At 42.0% G+C, this 18,366-nt stretch overlaps 1 protein-coding gene across 7 annotated transcripts in view; it reads left to right on the forward strand.

Annotated features, from left to right (window-relative positions):
* Positions 1-18,366, forward strand: part of SHANK2 (SH3 and multiple ankyrin repeat domains 2) — a 509,303-nt gene that overhangs the window by 325,805 nt on the left and 165,132 nt on the right. For all 7 annotated transcript variants that reach the window (XM_063437771.1, XM_063437775.1, XM_063437773.1 and 4 more), the window contains exon 14: positions 7,491-7,566. In XM_063437771.1, the coding sequence (XP_063293841.1) occupies positions 7,491-7,566 (76 nt within the window). The remainder of the gene's footprint in view (positions 1-7,490; positions 7,567-18,366) is intronic.

An 18,366-nucleotide genomic window follows, 5' to 3' on the forward strand; every position in this document is an offset into this window, starting at 1 on the left:
TAGTGGGTCATATTTGCACATGTGACTTGGTGTGCTTTGCAGTTACAGAAGCAATGTGAGGTTACTGGAAGCCAACATGCAAATCTAAAGCAGCCATGTAGCTTTTATCAGGTTTAGGAGCAGGACGGAGGTGGCATTCAGAAGTGTCTTCTCTCACTCCTATATCGCCCAGTCACTAAAGGATGATGCTTCGAGTTATGTGCTGACGTGTAAATTAGGGACAGTTCAGATAGATTATTTTGTAATTTCTTTTACCTCTTCAGGTGAAAAAAATAAGATAAGAGCCATTCCATAGCCCTCAGGATGTGAAGGCATGCCGGTGACCATGAAATTATTGGTGTATTGCCAGAGACGGCTTTATCAATAACAATGATTGAAAATGTGGAGAAATTACATTGATAGCTCAGTTAGAGAATGTTACAATTCCTTTATTTTGGCCTAACATTTGCTATTCACTTGTCTGTCCTGCACAATTCCGGGTTTAGCAAATAGACTTAAATGTTAATCAAAAAACCCAAATTACTTTAAAGTGTTTATGTTGGTGGACTGGGTTTAGTGTGCTGTTTTTTGTTTTTTGTAGGAAAACCTATGGTCGAGTTTCTAACAGTGTTGTATGTTTGGGTGATCATGCTGATTGGCATGCTGATAGATCTCCTGGCGTTAGCCATTTTTTCTGTGCCTAATACTCTCAAGCACAGGACACACCCCAGACAGCCACTTAGAAACATATGAGAACTTCCTTAAACCAGACCGTTTATTCAAAAATGCAATGGGTGGAAACCATGGTAACTGAAATAAAGCCGGATAGAATCCTAACTCTTTGCACCTCTGCTTCAAAATCATACATCTATCTGTACAGGCATGTTTATTTCTTTAGAATTGTATGCATTTTCCCTTTTTTGCTATCCCAAGCCGATCTCTGGATTTTTAACTCTAAAACATTATTTTACACTGCCCCCAACATCTCAACGTATCGAATTCCAGTCCTTCCAGAGAGCGAGAGAATGTGCGTGAGTGAATGTATCAATATTCTGATTACCCTCCCAGCAGCTCACATTTCCCTTTAGATACCCTGCGTTCTTACGTAGAGTGCCACTATTTGTAGAGGTGACACAAGTGAAGAGTGTAGTTTTATTTTTACAAGCTGTTTTTTTTTTGTTTTTTTTAAGCTGCTAACCTGACAAGAGCACTATACTCCCAAAATGTGATTTATTACATGTCCTTGATAGTGGGATGGAATTAAATGTAGGAATTAAAAAAGCACTTTAGTGACTGTCTCAGTAACTGCCACTAGAGGTATCACTAGGCAGCAATGTAAACACTGTCTTTTCTCTGAAAGGTTAGTGTTTACATTGAAAAGCCTGCAGGGACAGGCTATAGACACCATAACCACTACATTAAGCGCTGGTCGTCCGGGTGACTGTAGTGTCTCTTTAAGAATTGAATTTTGTCGTTGAAAATACAGCTTTGTAAGTTTTAAAAACCTGGCTCCTAACTTGTTTAGCTGGCTCCTAGATTCAAAGCAAATTTGTCAAGCCCTGGAATACTAAAATCTACGTTGGACTCTGCCATTAAATCTCTAATGGCAGTGATTATTCATTGTTGTTTGATGACATTTAAATCAATTGACTATGTTTGCTTTTGAGAGATACTCTTACACTTTAACATTTAAAAAGACTCTCCGTGAGTTTTTTCAGCTAAAGCAGATGGGATAAGAACATACTCAGGTATAGTTTATAATAAAGAACAGAACTTTCAGTCAATAGACCAGGGTTGTCATACTCTGGCTCGCCAGATGTTGTTTGCCTCCAACTTCCATTAATAAAGCCCATCTGTTACATTCAAAGTATTTTGGGAATTGTAGTCCATCATAAGCTGGGTGGGATTCACCTCTTGAAAACCCTGCGGTAGATATTGCTATTGAAAATGTGTCAAAGGGAAACTGTGGGGTAAAATAAAGGTGGGCTAATGGGATAAATTATTATTTCCAAGAGCAGTTCCATATGTCACTTAAAGGGGCTCTGTCATCTTCTGGAATCTTTGCATATATTGACCCCGATGGTGACACTGCCTCTTGATGTGCGGTGACTTGGGCTGCAGGGGAAGTTTTACTTACATGAAGCGGTCTCTCACGGCCATTGATTTGTTATCCAGGGGTCTTCTTCAGCTCCTGGCCTTAATCTACCAGAAGCCCACATCAGTGCTGTACTCGTCGTAAATACGTGAAAATGCAACACTGATGTTTTCTCCACAGTTGACAATACTTGACGGTAATAGCTGTGCCATTTGTCACGCATAGGAAAAGTGCATATGACAAAGTAGTCCTTATCTATTGACTGTATTGGAATTTTTTGTCAAACTCCAACACAGCCACTCAATGTAAGTATTTCATAATGAGTTTTATCTTTATGAAAGAAAAATTTTTGTTAGGGGCGGGTAAGTTTTTTTTTTTTTTTTTTTCAGCCTTTTCTGTTCGCATCAGATTATAGAATTAGTGATATGTCCCCTTTATTTATATGTTCTTGTTAGTTGGTGCGCCATGTTTTCTTTACGTATAATTCTCACTAGTCACGCATCCATCAGAGGTTCTACATGATTTTGTCTGCACTGAGTTTTGTCCTTGAGATCTGGTTACTGAAAAGTTTGGAGCAGCTCTGGATAATCGCATGGTGTACTGTGTCCTTCAATATATAAGAAATTAGTGGTTGTATCGTTGAAAATAATCCAACTTTCTGGTGTCCCATTCCGCTTGGACTACAACTGCTCATCCTTCTTTCCTTCAACAATCTGTGGATCTTCAACTTGCCCCATTTTTCCTAGGAAAACCATAACGCCCAAGTCTTCTCATCCAAATGTCACTTTTTCTAAGCAACCCAAAATGTTATTATGTGTAACATAGCTTTATAAAAGTACATTGTGTCTTTCTACTACAATAAATGTGTTTACATTTATGGTTATAAGGCTATGAAGTCATATACCCCATACTAATTTTCCACGTCCTCTAGATTGTAAGCTCACTTGAGCAGGGTTCTCATCAGCCTATTGTTACTCTCACATTTGAAAACATTTCTCATTTATTGTTAAATCCCTTCCCTTATAACACTGTGCTGTGGAATAAGTTGGCCCTATTCCAATGCCAAATATAATCAAACTTTTCAAAAATAGAATATTTGACCACTTGAAATAATGCCAGGTATGGGGAATCCGGGCCACATCTGTGGGGGATCTCTTGTGGAGCTTTGCATGCTGTATCTCTGTTTCAGGAGTCCTCGAAGAATAATCACTGGTGTACCACCTGTGGTATTTAATAAAATACATGTCCTGGTTAGGCCTGCTATGCTGGGAAGGAAGACAGAGGAATGTTTTTTAAAAATCCATTCATGTTTTGTGGGTATTTAAAAACAGTCTGCTTTTTGCTCCGATAGCGTTTTCCTCTCATGATCACCTTGCATATTATCTTCATGCACCAGACCACCTAAAAAAAAATTGTCAAAAAACAAGTCGCACTAGTGGCAAAGATATAAATAAATGTTTGAATTGATTTGTGTGTGTGTGTGTGCCTGCTCTGTTATGTTTCTAATAGACGGATTGAATCATTTTTCTCTCCTCTCTAATGGCATGCGTAATTGTTCCAGGTTTTCTGGCGTCCTTCACCCGCACTTATTTAGATTAGAGACTGATGCATTTCCATGGTAACGTGCAGTAGAAAAAAAAGAAAAGAGGAGCCGGTTGCTATAGTGTGGGCACAAAACGATGTGGTCCTTATTCTGAGCTTACAACTTGTGTAAAATAACACATCCTTCGTTCCAGGCTTTTTTTTTCTGTTTTATCCTTTTTATTTTTTTTTTATTTTCTGCCCCTTGTCCAAAAATCTTACGTACTCCTCTGGATCTAGGAAAAAAAAGTGGAAAACAAAGAGACTGGAAATTGAAGATTTTTTTTTTTTTTTTTTTGTATGGTTTTTTTTCGATATAAGAGGATTTAAAAAATACAGGAAAATAATTAAGCAAAAAAAAAAAAATAGAGAAGACATCTTCATTGAAATGTGCACACAGATAATCTCCAAGTGACATGGTCACACGCCGGCTTCAAACTATGGCAGAGAGTTCCAAATTCAAGAAAAAAGTACATTTCGGAGGTACTGTCTGATATACTCCTTTTGTGTGGTTTTAGGAAGATTTGGGGATTGAGCTGGGATAGTGGTTCAACAGTTTAGCTTAACTTAACATTTTTATCTATGTTGCTGTTAGAGGTGTTATGGGATTTGTTTTATTGCAAATATAATTGAAAAACAAGAATGTTCGCAATACCAGTTATTTTTCAATTGGATCTGCTTGAAAACAAAACTGATACATGACTAGTTATAGGGTTAATTTGTCTATGCTTGAATTTCAAAATATCTGTATGTATGATTTATAGTTTGCAGGTACATGTGTGCTCGTGTGTATATATCTATAATTTTTTTATGCTGTATTGGCCATTTTTTATTATAACATAATTTATTGCTGAACACTTGTTCAAAATTTTCTCTGATTTTTTTTTTTCTCAAAATGTTTTTATTTATTTTTTACCAAGTCATATCTTCCAAGTTTGAAAAGCTGACCTCTATTTCCAAGTGTTTGTGTAATACTCCCGAGGCTCAGACAGGCTCAAACTCCATGTTAGGTGTCCTACGTTTAGCATTCTGTATTTCAAGCTAGTACAGCACAGAACACACTGTAGACAATAAATTAGAGCTGGCTTGTTTTGTTTTCAAGTGAACAGGACTTCATTCAGATTTAAGAGGTCAGTGGATCTTTCCTTTAATGCTGCCTCACATGGCTCTTAGTGTGGACTTTGAAACCAGATCGAATGTAGTATTCACGTGTAGCACATGGGTTTATTTTAAGCAATATAATCATTTTTGTTTTAATCTAAACACTCTTGTAACAGTGTATACTGATGTTCCCTTCGGTCGTGTAGGGGGGCTATATCTACAGTCAAAAAACAAAGCAATGACAAATCTTTGGCTATGTTTTCCCTGTTTCCAAACACTTACCAAGCAAGTGATATCCAATTTGAGGCTAGAAAATAGATAATTATCATTACTTTCACACTCTCTTCTTGCCTAGTTACATAAATGTCATTCTTGATTGACTACACTAAGGCGCATTGCAACTGAAAATCTCTTTAAGTCAAACATATTATATGTAAGGATGTATATATTTGTGTGTGTGTGCCTGGATGCATATACATAAAACACAAAAATATCTTGCTACAAAGACGTATTTGTTTGATGGGCGGAATTGTTATTTCAATTTATGACGGTATAAATCACTATCTGGAGATACAAACAAAACCAGTTTAGTTGCTTTATGCATTACACCTGCTCTGAAATTTGCCTTGAGAAAATGTTTAATCCATTGCTAGATCATATAGTGAAGGGACGGCTGTGCCGAAATCCTTCACGCTGATGACTTGCTTCCTGTCGATAATTAAAGGTTGTGCTAGATAATTACAAACCCTATAAAAGATGGTGATAATCGTGGTAGTAGAGGCCGACCATGCGCACAAACTGGCCTCAGTGGGAGTGCTCAGTATTGGGCCTTCTGTAAAGTGTTAAGCTGTCCCTGTAAATATGTGTATACTGCCGAACATTAACACCTTTACCCCCAGCACTGGATGCTCTCTAACCCTTGATGAATTACAAATAAAACTACTGTAAGCCAGCCAGAATTTTACAACCAAACCCTAAAGCAGTTACAGAAAAACTTTGTATGATAGAAAACATCATTCTTGCTTAGGGTAAAGTGCTACAGGTAGCCCTGCAAAGTTTATTATTCATAAGCAGTTCATCTTTATATTTATTACAGGGTTTGGTTCCACACTTGTCTCTAACACTTGACGCAAAAATAACATTCAGGGAACTCTATTATCTTTATATATTGTATATGTTTACTCTTGCAATACATTTCTGAACAGTGGTGGATTTTAATTACCAAGGAGGAGGAACGTACGAATGAGCATATATTTTATATATTAATTATGTGTGCATATATTAATAGCATTAGCCCAGCGAAGAGGATCAGTGATTTAATGTTTGCTTTCTAATTAACTGCGAGATTTATATTGCTGGCAGTTTAGTGGCCATAGGAAATCGATATTTGAACTATGTCCCAGGTATGAGATTAGTTACACCGTACAAAACCATAAGTAGTGTTTAATTCCTTCCATTGATCACTCATTAATATACTTGTTTACAATGAGAAAGAGTTGCTAATTACAGTCAATACAGACCATTCTCCTCTCTTCGTTCAGAATATTAGGAGCTGTCCAATGGGAAGGGAAGCTTTTCTAGAATTAGAAAGGCCGTATGTGGAAGTGGGGATGGCACTTGACTTAATCATGGCTCACTTATACACTTTGAGTCCCCAGATATTACAGATATTTCTGAACATCTCTATAAACTCTCCTTTAATGGATAACTCCTGAGTTTAGTTCACAAAAGGGAGCCCCCATTGATGTTTTTTGTGGCTTCTTCTTTGGAATCAGGAGATCTCAATATCTATTTGTAACACGGTTGAGATAGAGGTCCTAAGGGCCCAAAATAAAAATCTATAGGATGTGGGATATCTGTAACACAGGTAATTTATATTATTCTACACAAATTTAGGAAATCAAAATGATGATGTGTCTGCTCCGTGCTTTAAATGGGTGGCCTATTTAAAGATGTTTAGGTGGTGGCACTCTATGTGTCAGTAGCTTAGGAAATTCTTCAAGAACTGATGCCCAACATTTAGCCACATGTACTCTGCTTCTGCAGGTTTAGGGATTTAACTCTGCACTAAGGTGTTGACTTTTTGTAAGTAAAGCGCAGTCTTATAGAAGCAGAATGTGACCATATCTTGCTTTTTCTAATGCATGTTCCACATAGATAAAGTGTTCATGGAGTCTTCTATTCTGGCTAGCAAAAGTATCAAGCAATCTATCATCGATTTTTTTTTTTTTTTTTTTTTTTTTTTTTTTTTTTAAAACAGCACATTGAAAAAAACGTTTCCTGTTTCTAAGTCAGTGATGGCATTGAACTGTGCCCTATCCATGCATCGAATAACCACTGGCAATGCATTGGTTACTATAAAATCCTTTTTTTTTTTTTTTTTTTTTTTACTTACTCTATAATTGCTATAAACAAGACTATATTAAGATGTGACGAACATCTTTAACTGGGAATAGATGGGTCACTGCTCACTCCAATGCGTTTTTGGTATTTAAGTATTGATTGGTAATTGTTGTGTTATACTTGTTATAGTGCAGCTTTATGTCCACTATTGTTCAAATCACTTTTTTAATGTAAAACAAGAGACTGGGCCAAACAACTGTCTTAATTTTAAATATTACACAGAAGCAAAATGGTATTTTAGCTTTTGGTGATGACTCAATTTGTAAAATCCAAGTGGCATTATCCCTCCATATGAATCTTTATAACCTGTTTGTTTGTTTTTTGTTCTTAGAAACACGCACAGACAGAACGAAAAAATTGTTTCGCCACTACACTGTGGGATCGTATGACAGCTTTGATGCTTCCAGGTAAGTGGTGCATTGCGTCACTGGGAAGACACATCATGCATGCTTGTGTATAGGTTGTGAAAGCTTGTTCAGCAGCTGGACTATAGCTCACATGTACTCACAGTGGATGATGGGATGTGTAATTCAGCAACTGCTTAAAGGTCACTGCTTGCTCAAACTTCACCAAAAAAAAAGTGGACACATGTAGGAAACAAGTCTGCATTGGGTTGTGCGTACACACGGGAAAAAGGCTAATTTGACCCCAACAGCCGCAGCATTTGTGTTCCATGTCCCTCATGCACCTCCAGAAACCAGGAAACCACTAATCCCTTAAACAAACCAACAAATTCAACAAAATGGAGAGTCAGCACATGGATGGTGCGTAAAGCTGCTGTGTGGTTATTCTGGTCGGGAAATGTAGAGACAGTGTGCTAGAGTAGCAACATTATGGCCATAGTGTTAATCACAGTGTCACAGCCCTAACACAGTGTCTCCATGTTTCCCGACTTGAATAAACACACAGCAGCTTAATGCTTCCTTGTACTGCCTCTCCATTCTGTTGAATTTGTTGATACGTAAGAAAGGAGTCACCATAAATGAAAACATCTCTTTGCAGATAGCTGCTTCCAATGTTTGCAGAAATATGTGCATGCATACAGGTCTGTCTGCGGGGAACATAAAGGAACACAGTGTTACACATGATTTGCTTTGTTCCAGTCTCAGCCCCTTCGTCGTTCCTGCACACTCAGATAAGTTTTCTCACTAACTGAAGTCTCACGTGCTGTAGAAATGCCTCAGTTGTAATGAAATCTCGCACATTTGATGGCCATCTGGCAGGCAGTCTAACTGGCTTCACGAATAATTAGACCTAACCAGTCTGTTTATTATCTTGTTTCGACATTATTACATTTCACCCAGTTCCAGAGTCTTCATCTCAGCCCTTTCTTTGGCCCTGGTATTTCTTTTTCTTTGAAACCTGTTTTAAAGCTTTCCTTGTTATTCCATCTCTTTCCGGACCATTTCTAATTTCTAGGTCTTTCTCAGTAATTCCCTTAGCCAAACCATTCCTCTTAAAGCAGGTGTTTGACTTTTTGAAATCACTGCCTCTAAAGTTTAGCTCCACTGAGCTAAACAAAACAGGAAGTAACATGACAAGTTGTCTGCTTGAAATCCACTGTAAATTTTTTATTGAAATGTGCATGTTTTTCAAAATGAAATAAAAGAGAACACACTTACACACACACAGCTTTTCAGTAAGCCAAAGTTGTTTAGGGGTCTAGAATGTCCCTTAAACTACATCTTACTATGAACTTAAAATATAAAACTTAAAACATGATAACCAGGCATATATAATAAGTGTTGTATTATGATGTTTCTTACGTTCAAACCATCAACATTGATCCAAAAGTGCACACCACTTGGTTGTGCATATGATCCTACTGTTGTTTTGAGAACTATGTAACCTGTTGTCCTTTTAATCCCTGATAAATTGTACTTTTTCTGTGGCCTTTTTGCTCTTTCTGATTCACCTTGCTGCGTGCCTTGTTCACTTTGATGTATGCTTTGCTGTTGTCTTCGATGTATGCTTTGCTGTTGTCTCCGATGCATGCTTTGCTGTTGTCTCCGATGCATGCTTTGCTGTTGTCTCCGATGTATGCTTTGCTGTTGTCTCCGATGTATGCTTTGCTGTTGTCTCCGATGTATGCTTTGCTGTTGTCTCCGATGTATGCTTTGCTGTTGTCTCCGATGTATGCTTTGCTGTTGTCTCCGATGTATGCTTTGCTGTTGTCTCCGATGTATGCTTTGCTGTTGTCTCCGATGTATGCTTTGCTGTTGTCTCCGATGTATGCTTTGCTGTTGTCTCCGATGTATGCTTTGCTGTTGTCTCCGATGTATGCTTTGCTGTTGTCTCCGATGTATGCTTTGCTGTTGTCTCCGATGTATGCTTTGCTGTTGTCTCCGATGTATGCTTTGCTGTTGTCTCCGATGTATGCTTTGCTGTTGTCTCCGATGTATGCTTTGCTGTTGTCTCCGATGTATGCTTTGCTGTTGTCTCCGATGTATGCTTTGCTGTTGTCTCCGATGTATGCTTTGCTGTTGTCTCCGATGTATGCTTTGCTGTTGTCTCCGATGTATGCTTTGCTGTTGTCTCCGATGTATGCTTTGCTGTTGTCTCCGATGTATGCTTTGCTGTTGTCTCCGATGTATGCTTTGCTGTTGTCTCCGATGTATGCTTTGCTGTTGTCTCCGATGTATGCTTTGCTGTTGTCTCCGATGTATGCTTTGCTGTTGTCTCCGATGTATGCTTTGCTGTTGTCTCCGATGTATGCTTTGCTGTTGTCTCCGATGTATGCTTTGCTGTTGTCTTCGATGTATGCTTTGCTGTTCTCTCTGACGCACGCCTTGCTGTTCTCTCTGACGCACGCCTTGCTGTTCTCTCTGACGCACGCCTTGCTGTTCTCTCTGACGCACGCCTTGCTGTTCTCTCTGACGCACGCCTTGCTGTTCTCTCTGACGCACGCCTTGCTGTTCTCTCTGACGCACGCCTTGCTGTTCTCTCTGACGCACGCCTTGCTGTTCTCTCTGACGCACGCCTTGCTGTTCTCTCTGACGCACGCCTTGCTGTTCTCTCTGACGCACGCCTTGCTGTTCTCTCTGACGCACGCCTTGCTGTTCTCTCTGACGCACGCCTTGCTGTTCTCTCTGACGCACGCCTTGCTGTTCTCTCTGACGCACGCCTTGCTGTTCTCTCTGACGCACGCCTTGCTGTTCTCTCTGACGCACGCCTTGCTGTTCTCTCTGACGCACGCCTTGCTGTTCTCTCTGACGCACGCCTTGCTGTTCTCTCTGACGCACGCCTTGCTGTTCTCTCTGACGCACGCCTTGCTGTTCTCTCTGACGCACGCCTTGCTGTTCTCTCTGACGCACGCCTTGCTGTTCTCTCTGACGCACGCCTTGCTGTTCTCTCTGACGCACGCCTTGCTGTTCTCTCTGACGCACGCCTTGCTGTTCTCTCTGACGCACGCCTTGCTGTTCTCTCTGACGCACGCCTTGCTGTTTTCTCTGACGCACGCCTTGCTGTTTTCTCTGACGCACGCCTTGCTGTTTTCTCTGACGCACGCCTTGCTGTTTTCTCTGACGCACGCCTTGCTGTTTTCTCTGACGCACGCCTTGCTGTTCTCTCTGACGCACGCCTTGCTGTTCTCTCTGACGCACGCCTTGCTGTTCTCTCTGACGCACGCCTTGCTGTTCTCTCTGACGCACGCCTTGCTGTTCTCTCTGACGCACGCCTTGCTGTTCTCTCTGACGCACGCCTTGCTGTTCTCTCTGACGCACGCCTTGCTGTTTTCTCTGACGCACGCCTTGCTGTTTTCTCTGACGCACGCCTTGCTGTTTTCTCTGACGCACGCCTTGCTGTTTTCTCTGACGCACGCCTTGCTGTTTTCTCTGACGCACGCCTTGCTGTTTTCTCTGACGCACGCCTTGCTGTTTTCTCTGACGCACGCCTTGCTGTTTTCTCTGACGCACGCCTTGCTGTTTTCTCTGACGCACGCCTTGCTGTTTTCTCTGACGCACGCCTTGCTGTTCTCTCTGACGCACGCCTTGCTGTTCTCTCTGACGCACGCCTTGCTGTTCTCTCTGACGCACGCCTTGCTGTTCTCTCTGACGCACGCCTTGCTGTTCTCTCTGACGCACGCCTTGCTGTTCTCTCTGACGCACGCCTTGCTGTTCTCTCTGACGCACGCCTTGCTGTTTTCTCTGACGCACGCCTTGCTGTTTTCTCTGACGCACGCCTTGCTGTTTTCTCTGACGCACGCCTTGCTGTTTTCTCTGACGCACGCCTTGCTGTTTTCTCTGACGCACGCCTTGCTGCTCACTCAGACGCAGACCTTGCTGCTCACTCAGACGCAGGCCTTGCTGCTCACTCAGACGCAGGCCTTGCTGCTCACTCAGACGCAGGCCTTGCTGCTCACTCAGACGCAGGCCTTGCTGCTCACTCAGACGCAGGCCTTGCTGCTCACTCAGACGCAGGCCTTGCTGCTCACTCAGACGCAGGCCTTGCTGCTCACTCAGACGCAGGCCTTGCTGCTCACTCAGACGCAGGCCTTGCTGCTCACTCAGACGCAGGCCTTGCTGCTCACTCAGACGCAGACCTTGCTGCTCACTCAGACGCAGGCCTTGCTGCTCACTCAGACGCAGGCCTTGCTGCTCACTCAGACGCAGGCCTTGCTGCTCACTCAGACGCAGGCCTTGCTGCTCACTCAGACGCAGGCCTTGCTGCTCACTCAGACGCAGGCTTTGCTGCTCACTCAGACGCAGACCTTGCTGCTCACTCAGACGCAGGCCTTGCTGCTCACTCAGACGCAGGCCTTGCTGCTCACTCAGACGCAGGCCTTGCTGCTCACTCAGACGCAGGCCTTGCTGCTCACTCAGACGCAGGCCTTGCTGCTCACTCAGACGCAGGCCTTGCTGCTCACTCAGACGCAGGCCTTGCTGCTCACTCAGACGCAGGCCTTGCTGCTCACTCAGACGCAGGCCTTGCTGCTCACTCAGACGCAGGCATTGCTGTTCTCTCCGACGCACACTTTCCTGTTCGACACACGCCTTGCTGTTCTCTCCGACGCACGCTTTCCTGTTCGACACACGCCTTGCTGTTCTCTCCGATGCACGCTTTCCTGTTCGACACACGCCTTGCTGTTCTCTCCGACACATGCCTTACTGTTAAAGATCCAGTCTCTGATACAGCCATAAACCTTATTTTGACCACTCAATGAGGTAGTAACAGATATCTGCTGATACCTGTCTTCCTATCTTCACTCATGTCTTTACGATACCTGTCTCTCTGCTTTTGCTCATGTCCTTGGTCTGATACTAGCCTCCTGGCCCTCACTCATTGCCTTTCTCTAATACTAGCCTCCTGGCCCTCACTCATTGCCTTTCTCTAATACTCGCCTCCTGGCCCTTACTCATTGCCTTTCTCTAATACTAGCCTCCTGGCCCTCACTCATTGCCTTGCTCTAATACTAGCCTCCTGGCCCTCACTCATTGCCTTTCTCTAATACTAGCCTCCTGGCCCTTACTCATTGCCTTTCTCTGATACTTGCCTCCTGGCTCTCACTCATTCCCTTTGTTTGATACTTGCCTCCTGGCTCTCACTCATTGCCTTTCTCTAATACTAGCCTCCCGGCTCTCACTCATTGCCTTTCTCTAATACTAGCCTCCCGGCCCTCACTCATTCCCTTTCTCTAATACTAGCCTCCCGGCTCTCACTCATTGCCTTTCTCTAATACTAGCCTCCCGGCCCTCACTCATTCCCTTTCTCTAATACTAGCCTCCCGGCTCTCACTCATTGCCTTTCTCTAATACTAGCCTCCTGGCTCTCACTCATTGCCTTTCTCTAATACTAGCCTCCCGGCTCTCTCATTGCCTTTCTCTAATACTAGCCTCCTGGCTCTCACTCATTGCCTTTCTCTAATACTAGCCTCCCGGCTCTCACTCATTGCCTTGCTCTAATACTAGCCTCCTGGCTCTCACTCATTGCCTTTCTCTAATACTAGCCTCCCGGCTCTCACTCATTGCCTTTCTCTAATACTAGCCTCCCGGCTCTCACTCATTGCCTTTCTCTAATACTAGCCTCCTGGCTCTCACTCATTGCCTTGCTCTAATACTAGCCTCCTGGCTCTCACTCATTGCCTTGCTCTAATACTAGCCTCCTGGCTCTCACTCGTTGCCTTTCTCTAATACTAGCCTCCTGGCTCTCACTCGTTGCCTTTCTCTAATACTAGCCTCCTGGCTCTCACTCATTGCCTTTCTCTAATACTAGCCTCCTGGCTCTCACTCATTGCCTTTCTCTAATACTAGCCTCCTGGCTGTCACTCGTTGCCTTACTCTGATAGTAGCTTCCTGGCCCTCACTTATTGCCTTTCTCTGATACTTTCCTCCTAGCCCTTACTCGTTGCCTTACTCTGATACTTTCCTCCTAGCCCTTACTCGTTGCCTTACTCTGATACTTTCCTCCTAGCCCTTACTCGTTGCCTTTCTCTGATACTTTCCTCCTAGCCCTTACTCGTTGCCTTACTCTGATACTTTCCTCCTAGCCCTTACTCGTTGCCTTACTCTGATACTTTCCTCCTAGCCCTTACTCGTTGCCTTTCTCTGATACTTTCCTCCTAGCCCTTACTCGTTGCCTTACTCTGATACTAGCCTCCTGGCCCTCACTCATTCCTTGAGAGTTAGATTCAAGGAAGTCTGCCAATCTAGTGTACACAACTCTCTTGAGGATCTTGTAGGCAAACAGCAGCAGCGAGATAGGGCGGTAGTTGGATGGAAAGTTAGGGTCAAGGTTGGGCTTTTTTGCAATCGGGGTGATGGTTGCATACTTGAAAAATGAAGGAAATATGCCAGAGTAGAGTGAGAGATTAATTATTTTAGTGAGGGGCAGAGCGAGAGAAGGAGGCAAAGTGAGATGTGAGAGAATAGGAGCGAGAGAACAAGTGATGGAGCTAGAGGACCAAAGCAGAACAAAAACTTCTTCTAAAGTTGCGGTGCGAGTGACCATAGAACAGAAACTGGGGGAGGGGTTTTTGGGGAAATATTGATAGGGATAGGAGATAGTTTAGAGAGCTCTTCCCTGATTGCAGTAATCTTCTCAGTGAAGTAAGTAGTGAAGCTTGTATTGGTCAAGTTAGTAGGCGGAAAAGCAGCAACAAAGCGAAGTAGAGAGTTAAAAGTTTGATTTGTTAGTCAAGATTATTCAAATGATTCAATATCTTATTGCTTGCATGGTTGCCCACTCAATATAAAAACTCTGGAATGCTGAATAGCCAGAGTTCATGTATGGAGCTGTCAAGTCACTATGTACTGTTGAAGACAGCTGAACTAGTTAATTTGCATTGTGTACCCAAGACGTCCTGCAAGTTACAATTTGGGGCCTCTATAGATCATAATTTTTGTACCAGGGCATTCCACAGATTCTCAATCGGATAGAAATCTAGGGAATTTGGAGGCCAAGGAAGCAACTTGAACTCTTTGTCATGTTCATCAAACCATTCCTTAACAATTTTTGCAGTGTGACAGTGTGTATTATCCTGCTAAAAGAGACCACTGCCATCAGGGAACACCATGCCATGAAGGGGTGTACGTGGTCTACAACATCTCTACGTAGGTGGTACGTGTCAAGCTAACATCCACATGAATGCCAGGACTCAAGGTTTCCAAGCAAAATATTGCCCTAAAGAATTGCTGTTTTGGAGATGCTCTGACTAGTTGTCTTGCTGTCAGCTTTTGGCCCTTGTCAAAGTTGCTCAGATCTTTTTGCTTGCCGTTTTTCCTGCTTTCAACACATGACATACAAGAACTGACTGATCACTTGCTGTCTAGTATATCACACCCCTTGACATGTGCCATTGTAACAACATAATTAATGTTATTCACTTCAAAGGTCAGTGGTTTTAATTTAATTTTAGTTTTGTGGCTGATCAGTGTACATTGTGTTACAAATGTTGGACTTCTTTGCTGTGATTGAATATTATTAAAGTATTCGGTTTTGTTGATTTTGACTTATAGGAGGTCAATAGGAGGTTATAGGGGTTATAGGAGGTCAATTTACTATCAATCTAAACCTTAGGAGTTGCAAGGGGGGCTTCAGTGGCTGAAGCCCCAGATGTGGGACTCTTTAGTCTCAGATTTCTACAGTTGTTGAAGGAGGAATGAGTATTGGTTTGTTTTTTATTTTTTTTCAAAGCAACAACCTGATAAAAAAAAAAAAAGAAAAAAAGAAAGATCACTTGTGCTGTGTTTGGCAAGGGTAGTAAATGGAGTGGGGAGATACCCCCTAGGTGACTAACAGGAGTGAGAGTTTTGCCGCACACCCCTCTACTAGTTAGCTAGTGGGACACTAATAAACTCCACCACCTGGAATTCTTGTTATGGGCTGGCTAATGACTCCTCTTAATTTTAATCTTTCAACTGTTTAGCAGATAACTCCGCTATTAGCTATCTTTATTGGGATTGCAATATTTAAGGGAGCTATCTGCTAAATAGTGCCCTAATTTGGTATCCTTGAGTATGGTATTAATTGGAGTTAACTACTAAACAGCTAAAAGATCAAAAATAAGAAAAGGCTCATTTTGATCTTTCGGTTGTTTAGTAGATAACTCCCTTATTTGTTATCCTTATGTAGGATTGACATGCATAATTACTCATAATTAGCAGTGTGGGCTCACTTACTATTGATCTTACTGGAGCTTAGCATCTACTCTGCAGGCTGCACTGTAATCAGACTGACCTAGCCATGTGTAATATCTTCATTAGTATTCCATTACCTGTGTGTTTGTATGCACATATTTATACATTTATTTGTATACCTGGTATTTGTATTAACAGCAAATATACTTTATATGTTCTTCTGTTTTTTTGAAGTTGTGTACTATTATTATAATAGGCAAACAATGATTACACCAAGCTAAATGTCATATTTACCACCAATATTATTATCTACATTGCACAATTACATGTTATCCCTCATCACACTTTGGGGTCATTTACTAAGCTCTCTTACTCACACTCACACCCTGTGTTACACTGTGTCTAATATTCACATTCTGCGTTAAACCGTGTCTAATACTCACACTCAGCGTTACATTGTGTCTAATACTCACACTCCGCGTTACACTGTGTCTAATACTCACACTCAGCTTTACATTGTGCCTAATACTCACACTCTGCGTTACACTGTGTCTAATACTCACACTCTGCGTTACAGTGTGTCTAATACTCACACTCCGCGTTACACTGTGTCTAATACTCACACTCTGCGTTACACTGTGTCTAATACTCACACTCAGCGTTACATTGTGTCTAATACTCACACTCTGCGTTACACAGTGTCTAATACTCACACTCAGCGTTACACTGTGTCTAATACTCACACTCTGTGTTACACTGTGTCTAATACTCACACTCTGTGTTACACTGTGTCTAATACTCACACTCTGTGTTACACTGTGTCTAATACTCACACTCTGTGTTACACTGTGTCTAATACTCACACTCAGCGTTACACCGTGTCTAATATTCACATTCTGCGTTAAACCGTGTCTAATACTCACACTCAGCATTACATTGTGTCTAATACTCACACTCCGCGTTACACCGTGTCTAATACTCACACTCAGCTTTACATTGTGCCTAATACTCACATTCAGCGTTACACCGTCTCTAATACTCACACTCTGCGTTACACTGTGTCTAATACTCACACTCCGAGTTACACTGTGTCTAATATTCACATTCTGCGTTAAACCGTGTCTAATACTCACACTCAGCATTACATTGTGTCTAATACTCACACTCCGCGTTACACTGTGTCTAATACTCACACTCAGCGTTACACCGTGTCCAATATTCACATTCTGCGTTAAACCGTGTCTAATACTCACACTCAGCATTACATTGTGTCTAATACTCACACTCCGCGTTACACCGTGTCTAATACTCACACTCAGCTTTACATTGTGCCTAATACTCACATTCAGCGTTACACCGTCTCTAATACTCACACTCTGTGTTACACTGTGTCTAATACTCACACTCCGAGTTACACCGTGTCTAATATTCACATTCTGCGTTACACTGTGTCTAATATTCGCACTCTGCATTACATTGTGCCTAATACTCACACACTGCGTTACACTGCGTCTAATACTCACTCTGCGTCACACTGTGTCTAATAGTAACACTCAGTGTTACTGTGTCTAGTACTCACACTCTGTATTACACTGTGTCTAATACTCACACTCAGCGTTACACTGTGTCTAATACTCACACTCAGCGTTACATTGTGCCTAATACTCACACTCTGCGTTACACTGCGTCTAATACTCACTCTGCGTCACACTGTGTCTAATAGTAACACTCAGTGTTACTGTGTCTAATACACTCCGCGTTAAACTGTGTCTAACACTCACACTCTGCATTACACTGTGTCTAATACTCACACTCCGCGTTACACTGTGTCTAATACTAACACTCAGTGTTACACTCTCACACTCTCTGTTACACTGTCTAATACTCACACTCGGCGTCACACTGTGTCTAATACTCACACTCAGCGTCACCATGTGTCTAATACTCACACTCTGCATCACCATGTGTCTAATACACTCAGTGTTACACTGTGTCTAATACTCACACTCTGTGTCACACTGTGTCTAATACACTCAGTGTTACACTGTGTCTAATACTCACACTCTGTATCACCATGTGTCTAATACACTCAGTGTTACACTGTGTCTAATATTAACACTCTGTGTCACACTGTGTCTAATACTCACACTCTGCATCACCATGTGTCTAATACACTCAGTGTTACACTGTGTCTAATACTCACACTCTGTATCACCATGTGTCTAATACTCACACTCAGTGTTACACTGTGTCTAATATTAACACTCTGTGTCACACTGTGTCTAATACTCACACTCTGCATCACCATGTGTCTAATACACTCAGTGTTACACTGTGTCTAATACTCACACTCTGTATCACCATGTGTCTAATACTCACACTCAGTGTTACACTGTGTCTAATATTAACACTCTGTGTCACACTGTGTCTAATACACTCTGTGTCACACTGTGTCTAATACACTCAGTGTTACACTTTGTCTAATATTAACACTCTGTGTCACACTGTGTCTAATACTCACACTCTGCATCACCATGTGTCTAATACACTCAGTGTTACACTGTGTCTAATACTCACACTCTGTGTCACACTGTGTCTAATATACTCAGTGTTACACTGTGTCTAATACTCACA

This window comes from Pelobates fuscus, chromosome 12 (genome assembly GCF_036172605.1).
Source record: "Pelobates fuscus isolate aPelFus1 chromosome 12, aPelFus1.pri, whole genome shotgun sequence".
NCBI lineage: Eukaryota > Metazoa > Chordata > Amphibia > Anura > Pelobatidae > Pelobates > Pelobates fuscus.